General features: G+C 66.6%; 1 protein-coding gene across 2 annotated transcripts; it reads right to left on the bottom strand.

Moving 5' to 3' along the window:
• Nucleotides 1-959: 959 nt before the first annotated feature.
• LOC134429465 (CREB-regulated transcription coactivator 2-like) lies at nucleotides 960-10,603 on the bottom strand. 2 transcript variants are annotated; one of them, XM_063176642.1, is made up of 13 exons: nucleotides 10,433-10,603; nucleotides 7,872-8,204; nucleotides 7,708-7,769; nucleotides 7,234-7,302; nucleotides 6,182-6,285; nucleotides 6,060-6,089; nucleotides 5,858-5,937; nucleotides 5,716-5,765; nucleotides 5,339-5,586; nucleotides 4,329-4,753; nucleotides 3,292-3,498; nucleotides 2,729-2,906; nucleotides 960-2,375 (listed from the first exon to the last, which is right to left on the bottom strand). In XM_063176642.1, the coding sequence occupies exons 1-13, from the start codon at nucleotides 10,601-10,603 to the stop codon at nucleotides 2,155-2,157; spliced, it is 2,178 nt and encodes a 725-aa protein (XP_063032712.1). In that variant the 3' UTR covers nucleotides 960-2,154. The 2 variants fall into 2 exon arrangements, with proteins under 2 accessions (XP_063032712.1, XP_063032713.1); XM_063176643.1 differs by lacking the exon at nucleotides 4,329-4,753.
• Between the last annotated feature and the right edge of the window lie 106 nt (nucleotides 10,604-10,709).

The raw sequence follows: 10,709 nt of genomic DNA, 5'->3' as shown, positions 1-10,709 counted from the left end.
GGCAGCAGGAAAGGGGAAGGAAGCGGCGCCAGGCCCGGGCCGCGCACGTCACCCCGGCCCCGCCACACCGGGGGGGGCCACACGGCCGCGACCCCGCCGCGGACACCGCCCGGGACACCGGGGTGGCTCCGGGAGCCCGGTACGGAGGGCACGGTCGCTGCACCGAGGGGTGCCAGCAGTGACACCCCCTCAGCCGGGCGGGGACAGCGACAGGGACAGCGACAGCCCTGCCTGGGGTCACCTCCTGCCGGGGCCTGCGGGGGTTCCCCATCCCCGTGTACCCCCCGGTGACCCCTGGAGGATCCTCCGTCCCCGTGTCCCTCCCGGTGGGGCCTCCGGAGCGTTCCCCATCCCCGTAGCCGCCCCGGTGCCCCCCCGGCCGGCCCCGCATCCCCCCTCCCGGTGACTCCCCCACATGCGGCCCGCAGAGCCCAGCCCCGGCCCCGCAGCCCCCGCGGGACCCCCGGCCCGGCCCCTCCCGGTTCCCCCACCCCCCCTCCCGGTACCTGCGGGCCGGGCCGGGCCGGGCCGGGCCGGGGCCGCGTCTTTGGGCTCCGCTGGGCCGCGACCGCGCGCCCGCCCGGCGCCCGCCCGCCACAGCGCCCCCTGGCGGCGGGGAGGACTCGGGGACCTGCCGGGGGACACCGCCCCCCGCCCCAAAAACTCAAACCCCCCAAAATCCCCAGAAACCCCTCCCCAAAATCCTCAGAACTGCCCCAAAATCCCCAGAAACCCCTCCCCAAAATCCTCAGAAAATCCTCAGAACCCCCTCCCAAAATCCTCAGAATCCCCCCAACAAAATCCTCAGAATCCCCCCAACAAAATCCTCAGCACCTTCCCCAAAATCCTCAGAACCCCCCCAAAATCCTCAGAACCCCTCCCCAAAATCCTCAGAACCCCCTCCCCAAAATCCTCAGAACACCCTCCCCAAAATCACCCACACGCCAGCAGGAGGGGGATTTAATTAACATAGAATATATTTTAAAAAATAATAATAATAATAAATCACTCTGGCTCCCTCCGGGGGGGGGCCCAGGGCCCCCCACCCACGGACGGGCCCCCCAGTTTTGGGGAGGGGGGCAGGGGGCAAAGTTACAAGTGCTTTCTACACGTCCCCGGTAGCTGGGTAATTTGGGGAGGGGGGCTTGGGGTACATATTGGGGAGGGGGGAGCGGGATCTCTCCTTAAACATGATGATGATTAGCCGGAAAAATGATAAAATAAAGGCAGAAGCGGCCCCCCCGAGGGTCTCTACCTACGGGGTTATGTACAGCCCCCCCCGGGGGTGCAGCCCCCTCCCCAAATTTCCCGGGGTTCGGTGCCAGGTGGGCTCTGGGGGTGGGAATTGAGGGGGGGGCGATGAGTGGAACCCCCCAGGATGGTTTGGGGGGGTGCCTGGATTGTCTCCCCCTCCCCCAATTCCCTCACCCCGAGGTGGTCCCGGGGGTTTCCTGGAGAACAGAACCCGGTGGGAATTTGGGGAGGGGGCTGGGGGGTGCTGGGGACCCCCCCAACCTCGGAAGGAGCAGAAGGAGCCCTTGAGAGCCATGCCTGGAGCCCCCTCCCCACTTTTCCAGGATTTTCCTGGCAGGACAGTGACAGGGTCAGTCCCAGGGTGGGAACTGGGGAGGGGGCTTGGCACGGACCCCCCCAGGCTCACTGGGGGCGGTCGCAGCCCTTGACAGCCACAGTTTGGAGGGTCCGGACGGAGCCCCCCGCCCATTTCTGTGGGGCTTGGGGGGTCGCAGCTCCCTGCAGCCGGGTTCGGGATCCGTTCCGGGGTTCAGGATCCATTCCGGGGTTTGGGATCCGTTCCGGGGTTCGGGATCCGTTCCGGGGTTTGGGATCCGTTCCGGGGTTCGGGATCCGTTCCGGGGTTCGGGATCCGTTCCGGGGTTCGGGATCCATTCCGGGGTTTGGGATCCGCTCCCGAGTTTGGGATCCGCTCCCGAGTTTGGGATCCATTCCGGGGTTCGGGATCCATTCCCGGGTTCGGGATCCGTTCCCGCCTCTCCCGTTGCACTCCCGGTGCATTCCGGGTGCTGTCCCGGTGCATTCCCGGTTCTCTCCCGGTGCATTCCCGGTTCTCTCCCGGAGCTGCCCCGGTCCCTCAGCGGGAGCGCAGCGGGCGGCGGCCCCGGGGCCGGCCCGGGCTCACTGCAGGCGGTCGGAGCGGAAGGAATCCTCCACGGCGGGGTCGGTGAGCAGCGCGCACGGGTCGCTCAGCATGCTCAGCCCGTCCAGCGTCAGCGGCTCGATGCGCAGCTCCTCCTCCAGGCCCCCCAGGCTCCCCAGCGAGCCCCCCTCCACCTCGAAGCCCGGCACCCCCGCCAGGGCCGTGGCGATCTCCTTGGACAGCCCGGGGGGCGAGTCGCCTGCGGGGAACGGCGGGGGGGACACGGGGGTCAGCGGGGACAGACACCCCGGGACAGACCAGGGACCCCCGGGACACCACCCTGGGACACCCCAGAGACCCCTGAGACACCCCCCGTGACAGCCCAGAGACCCCTTGGGACAGCCCAGAGACCCCCGGGACACCACCCTGGGACAGCCCAGAGACCCCTGAGACACCCCCCGTGACAGCCCAGAGACCCCCAGGACAGCCCAGGAATCCCCAGCCCTCACCTCCCCTCCTGTGACTCTCCCAAACAGCCCCCAGCCCACCCCTTGTGCCACGCAGCCCCCCCAGAGACATCCCCAGCCCCCCAGGCCCCCCCGTGCCCCCCACCTGTGAAGATGATGTTGGGGATGGGGCCGTGGCGGCTGCAGTTGCTCAGGTTTGGGCGGCTCAGGCCGGGCGGGTCGTAGCCCCCCTCGCTCGGGGGGTAACCCAGGGCCCCCCCCAAATCCTCGGGGAAGCCTCCGCTGTTCCCGGGGGGGCTCTCCCCGATCCCGAACTGCTCCAGCTGTGGGGAGGGGGACACACGGCAGGTGAGACCCCCACAGAGAGTGCCCTGTCCCCATCCTCCCCTGGTGACCCCACCCAGAGGGTCCCCACCCCCCATGTCCCCCATGCTGGGTCCCCTGTCCCCATGTCCCTCTTGCCCCGCTGACCCCATATCCACCCCACAAGGAGCCTCCTGATGGGTCCCTGTCCCCATGTCCCCCATGCAGAGGTCCCCTGACCCCATGTCCACCCCACAAGGAGCCTCCAGACAGGTCCCTGTCCCCATGTCCTCCTTGCCCCCCTGACCCCATACAACATTCTCTGACCCCATGTCCGCCCCACAAAGGGGATCCCCATCCCCACGCCCCCTCCGAGGTGCCCCCCTGTCCCCGTGCCCCACTCACGCTGCCCAGGCCGAAGTCTGCTGCGTGGGGCTGTGCCAGGGGCTGCCCCAGGGGGGTGCCGGGGGTGTAGGGGGGGTTGTAGGGGCGCGGGGGGGGCGCGGGGCCCCTCGGGGGGGGCTGGGAGCCCAGCAGCAGCCCCGGCTGCCCGTAGGGGTACGGGGGCAGCCGCTGCTCCGCCGGCAGCTTGCTGGTGTCCAGGGGCACGCCCTGCGGAGAGAACGGGGAGGGGGCGTCAGCAGGGCCCCCCCCCGAGGGTGGGGGGCTCCCCCAGCCCCCCCAGCACCGGCAGGAGCCGTCCCTGAGAGCCCCGAAACAGCCACGGCTGCAGCCGGAGCCGCGGAGGGGAGGGGGCCTGGAGGGGACGTGGGGGGCCTGGGAGGGACTGGGGGGTCCTGGGAGGGACATTGAGGGGTCCCTAGAAGGGACACAGGGTCCCCCCCACTGTCCCTGAGCACAGGGAGGGGCTGTGGGGGTGAGGGGGGCCCTGGGGTGTGGGTGAGATGAGGATGGAAACGAGACGAGAAGTGAAGGCACGAGGAGGGGAGAGGAGGTTGAGGATAAGCGGGACGAAGAGGAGGGTGAGGAAGAGGAGGTCCAAGATAAGGATAAGGATGGGGAAGAGGAGAAAGAGAAAGAAGAAAAAGAAGAGAAAGAGAAGGAACACAAGGATGAGAAGGAGGATGGGGAAGAGCAGAAACAGAAGGAAAAGGAAGAGAAAGAGAAAGAACACAAGGACGAAAAGAAGGAAGATGGAGAAGAGGACAAGGAGGAAGGAGACAAGGAGGGGAAAGGAGGAAAAGGACAAAGGTGAGATCCAAGACAAGAACAAGGATGGGGAAGAGAAGAAAGGGAAAGAAGAAAAAGAGAAGGAACACAAGAAGGGTAAGAAGAGGGAGGATGGGGAAGAGGACGAGGAGAAGGAGACAAGGAGGAGGACAAGGAAGGGGAAAGGAGGAAAAGGCTGAGGAAGAGGAAGAGGAGGAGGCCGAGGAAGAGGAGGCGGCGGCGCCGGAGCGGGGGACGACGACGATGCGTACCTGGGTGATGGAGGACAATGTGGGTGACATTGTTGGTGAGAACTGTTTGGGGTGCTGCCGTCTGCAGTCGCCGGCCGCGGGCAGGGACAGGGGGCTGAGCGGGACGCGCCGGCGGGGCGAGGTGGCCGCGAAGGAGCCGCCCAGCCCCGAGGGCAGGCTGGGGTTGCTGGGCGAGGACTGCAGCGGCTGCGGCCGCGGGGACGTGGGCAGCGAGGGGTTGGAGAGCGAGGAGGACAGCGAGGAGGGCAGGGACTGGTTGGACAGGGAGGAGGGGATGGAGGAGCTGCTGTGCGAGGACTGCAGCGAGGGGTTGCTGAGGGAGGCCTGCAGCGAGGGGCCGCGCAGGGAGGCCTGCAGGTTGGGATTGCTCAGGGAGGACTGCAGGGACGGGTTACTCAGGGAGCTCTGCAGAGGTGAGGGGAGTCCTGTGGGGACAAAAACAGAGAGCACCGTTACCCCGGCACGGCCCCAGCCCCGGGACGGCCCGGGGACGGGGATGGAGGGGAACAAAACGATGGGGACGGACACACGGACACAGGGACGGACACACACCCCGGGCAGGGGCGGGAGGGGGCACCGGGGTGGGAGACGGGCTCCTCCCAGACCCCTGTGAGACCCCTGGCACTGCCAGAGCGCAGGGAATGACAGCTGGGCACCCCCAGGGACCCCCAAAACGAATGGATCTTATAGGGCAACAGGGTGGGAGCTGGGCTCCCCTCAGAGACCCACAACACCATGGGACTCCACAGGGGAACAGGGTGGGAGCTGGGCTCCCCCCACACACCCACAGGACCCCCAGATCCATCCCCACCCCACTCTCAGATTGCTCCATCCCAGACTGGGATCCCTGGAGCTGCCACTGCCACCCCAGGACACCTCCTGGAGGGGCTCTGTGTCCCCCCACACCATGCAGGGGTCCCCATCTCTGTCTGTTGGACACTGGTGGTGCTCCCTGTGTCCCCCAGAGCAGTTCCCAGCCTGGGGACCCTCTCTGGGTGCAGGGGTCTCACCTGGGGGGTCGTAGCCCAGCCCGACGCCGCCGGCGCTGCCGCTGATGCCCAGGTGGGTCATGGTGGTGGCCAGGTTGGAGGTGCTGCTGCCCCCGCTCAGGGGCGGGTACGGGGCCTCCTCGGGGTCCAGGGGGGTGGGCAGGGGGGACGGGAAGTGCAGCGTGGTCAGGTCGGGCAGGGACCCCCCCGTGTTGAGGGCCGAGGGCATGAGGGGCACGTTGGCAGGTTGATCCGGGGATGGGAATACGCTGGCACAGGGGGGAGAGAGACGGGATCAGAGCAGGACAGGGGCTCCCCCAGTGCCCCCAGTGCCCCTTTCCCACCTCCAGCCCCTCCCTGGCATCCCCCTCCCCATGCCAGCCCCTCCCAGCACTCACTGGATTCCCGGCACCTCGCAGGAGCGCGGCCGGGCCGAGGAGGACGAGAGCTGTGGGATCAAAGGGTGGGAGTGAGGCCAGGCCACAGGGGTGGGGGACACGGGGGGACACCCCCACCCACCTTCCTGGTGTCCCCACCCACCTTCTTGGCGTCCCAGGGCTTCAGCGAGTGCTTGTTGTCATCGAAGTTCTCTTCGATGGGAGGCACTTGGAAAAGAAACACTGGGAAGGGCACGGGGGGTCAGTGTGAGGAGGAGGGGGCACAGGGGGGTTCACTCAGAGCCCCCCCAGAACAGAGAAAGAGGGCACACAGCACTGGGCACACGGGTTGGTGCCACGCTCACCTTTGCTGTCCGAGTCCCCGTCCAGGAAACCTGTGGGGGAGCAGGAGGGTGAGGGGAGCACAGAGGGGAGGGGGCTGCCCTGGGAGCCCCCAGAGCCCTCGGGGGGTGTGGGGGGAGCTCACCAGCTCGGCGGCCGGGGGGGGGCCCGGCCTGGGAGGGGCCCAGGTAGGAGTCCTGGGGAGTGGGGTTCATCACGCTCGTGTGCAGCGCCGAGTCCGAGTTCGTCCTGCACACGGGGAGAGAGCTGCATCTGGGCTCTGCCTGGACCCCGACCCACTGACAGACCCCCAACCCACTGACAGCCCCACTGACAGACCCCCGACCCACTGACAGCCCCACTGACAGACCCCCGACCCACTGACAGACCCCCAGCCCACTGACAGACCCACTGACACACCCCCGGCCCACTGACAGACCCACTGACAGACCCACTGACAGACCCACTGACTGACCCCCAACCCGCTGACAGACCCACTGACTGACCCCCAACCCACTGACAGACCCCCGACCCACTGACAGACCCCCAACCCACTGACAGACCCCCAACCCACTGACAGACCCACTGACAGCCCCACTGACAGCCCCACTGACAGACCCACTGACAGACCCACTGACAGACCCCCGACCCACTGACAGACCCCCAGCCCACTGACAGACCCCCAACCCACTGACAGACCCCCAACCCACTGACAGACCCACTGACAGCCCCACTGACAGACCCACTGACAGACCCACTGACAGACCCCCGACCCACTGAAAGCCCCACTGACAGACCCCCAGCCCAGCCCAGCCCCCTCCTGGTGCCCCCTCCCCACTGGGATCCCTCCCCTGTGTCCCCAGTCCGGCTCCGCTCCCGTCCCCTCTGCCACCACCCCTGGTATGGGGGGACAATGGGACCCCCAGGGCACCCCAGGGACCCTTTAGGGGCTGGGGGCACCCAGGGTGTTCCCAGGGAGCTGTTCCCAGGCAGAGGAGGGCAGGGAAGGGCTGGGAAAGGCGGCTGGGACGAGTGACAAAGAGGGACATTGTTCAGCCGTGGGACCCCTGACGGGGGGTCAGGGGCCAGCTCCTCCCCAGGGGGGTCCTGGGGCCTCTCTGGGGGTCTCCAGGGCCACCTCCTCTGCAGAAAGGGCTGGAGCCTGGCTTGGCAACAGGGAGAAAACCCATCCATTACCTGTTGAGAGCCGAGGGCAGCCGGAATAAATGTCCTTTCTCCATGGGGAAATTGCTCCAGGGCATGGTCCTGCAGAGGGAGAAAGGGCATCAGGGAATGGGACGGGAATGGGCACCCAGGACCCAGGGCAAGCAGGAATTACCTCCTCCAGGATGGGAATGGGATAGGAATGGGCACCCAGGACCCAGGGCAAGCAGGAATTACCTCCTCCAGGATGGGAATGGGATAGGAATGGGCACCCAGGACCCAGGGCAAGCAGGAATTACCTCCTCCAGGATGGGAATGGGATAGGAATGGGCACCCAGGACCCAGGGCAAGCAGGAATTACCTCCTCCAGGATGGGAATGGGATGGGAACAGGATGGGAAAGGGCACTGGGGACCCGGGGCAATCAGGAATTACCTCCTCCAGGATGGGAATGGGATGGGAACAGGATGGGAAAGGGCACTGGGGACCCAGGGCAAGCAGGAATTACCTCCTCCAGCTGGGCTCGGGCGGTGGTGACAGGTACGTGGGTCCGTAGGGAGAGCTGTCGATGTGGGGGCACGTTAAGGGTCACACAGGGATCGGGGGGCTCCCAAAGGCCCCGGGAAGGGCGGCAGGGCCGGGACAGCGCCGGGGACACGGCACAAAGGATATCTGGCGCACGTAGCGGCGCAGGGGGGACATCATGCGGCGCGGGTCCCGCTGCACGCGCTCCACCAGCCCGTGGTGCCGCGTGCCGCGCGTGGAATCCAGCGGCGATGGGCCCTGAGGGGAGGGGGAGCGGCTGAGCCCACCCAGGAGGGGCTCGGGAGCAGCTGCCCCTCGTGGGAGCGGGCGAAGGGACCGGGGAAGGTGCCCGTGTCCCCAGAGAGCCCCTGGAGTCACCTGGAAGTCGGGCACGCCGCTGCCGATCTGGTTGACGTTGGGCAGGGAGCCGCTGTAGAAGGGGCCCCGGCTGTGGGCCAGCCGCAGCTTCTGCGCCTGCAGCTGGGGGCACACGGGTGGGGGACGCTCAGCGGGGTGGCCAGCACCCCCTGGGACCCCCGGGCTGCCCTTCCCACGCCCCACATTGGATCCGGCCCCTTCCCGCACCCCACATTGGATCCGGCCCCTTCCCGCACCCAGAGCGGGATGGATGAGGGTCAGGATCCCGAGAGGATCCCGCAATCCTGGAGCAGAGGCTCCCCCTGTCCCAGACAGACTCTGGGGTCAGATCCAGAGGGATTTTCCACCCCATCCACCCAAGGCCACCCCGGAGATTCCAGCAGAGAGCAGGACTCAAGGCTGGGGGAAGGAGTCACAGCACAGCACGGCGGGAGATAAGGGGATCCCAGCAAACATCAGAGATTTGGGATTCCCAGGAAAGGGAACGGCCTCACCCCCCTCCAGCAGCAGGGCATGGCCCAATCCCCCCATCCCCTGATCACCCCACCCTGCTCCCGGTGCCCAGGGAAGGAGGAATTCCCTGGGCTGAGCCCACAGGAATCCCCTTTCACTCCGGAGCTGGGGGGCCCTAAACAGATCCACGAGCTGTTGTGCCTCAGTGCCTGGAGAAATCCCAGGGAAAGAGAAGCTGAAGCCACAAAACCAGCTGAGAAACGGGAAACACCGAATTCCTGAGCGCAAAACCGTGGAAATCCAGATCCAGAGGGAAAAACAAGGAAAACAACCCAAAAAACCCCAGGAGATTTAGGCAGCAGCTGGCGGGATTAGCACCCGGAGCTGCGCTGGGGCTTAAGGCCTTGGGATGGAGCAGGGAGCTGTGAGCCTGGGGGAGCCTGGAACCCGGGATCTGCAGCTCTCAAACAGTGGGGAAACTCCAGGAAAAACTCCGGGAAAAACTCCGGGAAAAACTCCGGGAACCACGGAGCAGAGCTGGGGGGGCTGCGGATCCCACACGGGAATGGATGGGGCAGGGATGAGGGGAGGAATTCCCAGAGGAGCCATCCCAGAGAAGGACCGTGGAGTGGATTCCTGGAGAATGATTCCAGAAAGGGATCAGGGAGCGGATTTCTGGAGAAATTATTCCAGGCGGGGATCAGAGAATGGGTTCCCGCAGGAATTATTCCAGGCAGGGGTCAGGGAAGGAATTCCGAGAGGAATGATTCCAGGCAGGGATGAGGGAAGGAATTCCCGGAGCATTGATTCCAGGCAGGGCTCAGCACAGCCCCGCTGCACATTAACCAGCTGTTTGCTCTGCAAACACGGCCCCAAAATCCCTGCGGATGGAGGCACCCGGGGATGCTCCACCCCGCTCCTAAACCGCCCAGGAAGGGACAGCAAGGTCCGGCCCAGCCCCGAACTCTCCACGGATGTCCCTGTGACATCCCAGACTCTGAGCTCCCGCAGATCCAAGCCAAAAATATTCCCGGTTTTGGAAGCTCTGCTGGGCATTCCCCGGATTTTCCCCGTGCCCTGGAAGAGCCTCCCCGGATTCCTCACTGCCCATCCTCGCTCCTCCATCCCGCACTTTGGGCTGGGAAGGACCAAAAGCCGGGATGGCGGAAATTCCCACAGGTTTCAGGAGGCGATTCCTGAGCAGCTCCACATCTGGAGCATTCCCGGTTTTCCCGATTCCCTCCGAGTTCCCAGCACTCGCCTTTCCCGGAGCTGCCGGGTGGGATTGATCCCAGATATCCCAAATATCCCATCCCTGCCTTTCCCGGCCCCAAACAAACCCAACCTGAGCATCCCCCGAGGGGTCCCGGGCACAGGGACAGAGCCCGGAGCTCCGCGGGGTGGGATCGGAGCCATCAGGGATCCCTTTCCCACCCCAATTCCGCCGGGATCCAGGCGGAACCCCCCCTGGACCCCCTCCCCAAAATCCTCGCAGCCCCTCCAACACCCCTAAACCCTTCCGAGCCCTTCCGGACCCTTCTACCCCAACCCAAATCCTTCAGAGCACCCCTCGACCCCTCAAACTCCCCCCAATATTCTCGCAGCCTCCTTAGCCCCCTCTGAGCCCCCTCCCCAAGTTCCTCACGGGCCCCCCATCCCCTCAGGACCCCTCCAGCCCCCCCACACCCTCGCCCCCGCGTCCCCTCACGATCCCCCCAAATCACGGCCCCCGCCAGCTCCTCAAGACCCCCCTCAGCCCCTCACGATTCCCTCGGTCCTCTCCCCCGCAGCCCCGGGCCCCCCCAGCCCCTCACGGCCCCTCCGCCCCGGCCCCCCCCCCCGCCCCGCGGCGCATCCGGCGCGCGGCCCGTCCTCACCCGTGTGGAGCAGATCTCCATCATGACCTCCTCGAAGGCCGCGGTCTCCTCCGCCTGCCGCTGCTTCTGCAGTGCGATCTTCTCGCTGAACTTGCGCGGGTTGGACGCACCGGCGCCGGCCGAGGGTCCCGCGCCGGGCCCGGGCCCGGCCCCCGCGCCCGCCGCCGCCATCTTCCCCGCTCCGCCGCTCCGCCGCCGCCGCCGCGCGCGGTACGCCGGGATCTGTAGTTCAGCGGGTAGAACCAACAGCGGTGTGTGCTATGTGTGTGGACTATAA

This window comes from Melospiza melodia, chromosome 25, assembly GCF_035770615.1.
Source record: "Melospiza melodia melodia isolate bMelMel2 chromosome 25, bMelMel2.pri, whole genome shotgun sequence".
Lineage (NCBI taxonomy): Eukaryota > Metazoa > Chordata > Aves > Passeriformes > Passerellidae > Melospiza > Melospiza melodia.
Note: the sequence above shows the minus strand (reverse complement) of the source record. Positions and strands in the feature narration are given on the sequence as shown.

Bases quoted from the DNA above. Each gene is read 5' to 3' on its own strand.
- LOC134429465 (XM_063176642.1), bottom strand. From the start codon at position 10,603: ATGGCGGCGGCGGGCGCGGGGGCCGGGCCCGGGCCCGGCGCGGGACCC. The intron at 7,770-7,871 runs ATATCCTTTGTG...ACGTGCCCCCAC, and splicing joins TGCGCCGCTACGTGCGCCAG to ATCGACAGCTCTCCCTACGG. The intron at 4,754-5,338 runs GTGAGACCCCTG...TTGTCCCCACAG, and splicing joins GCTGGGCTACGACCCCCCAG to GACTCCCCTCACCTCTGCAG.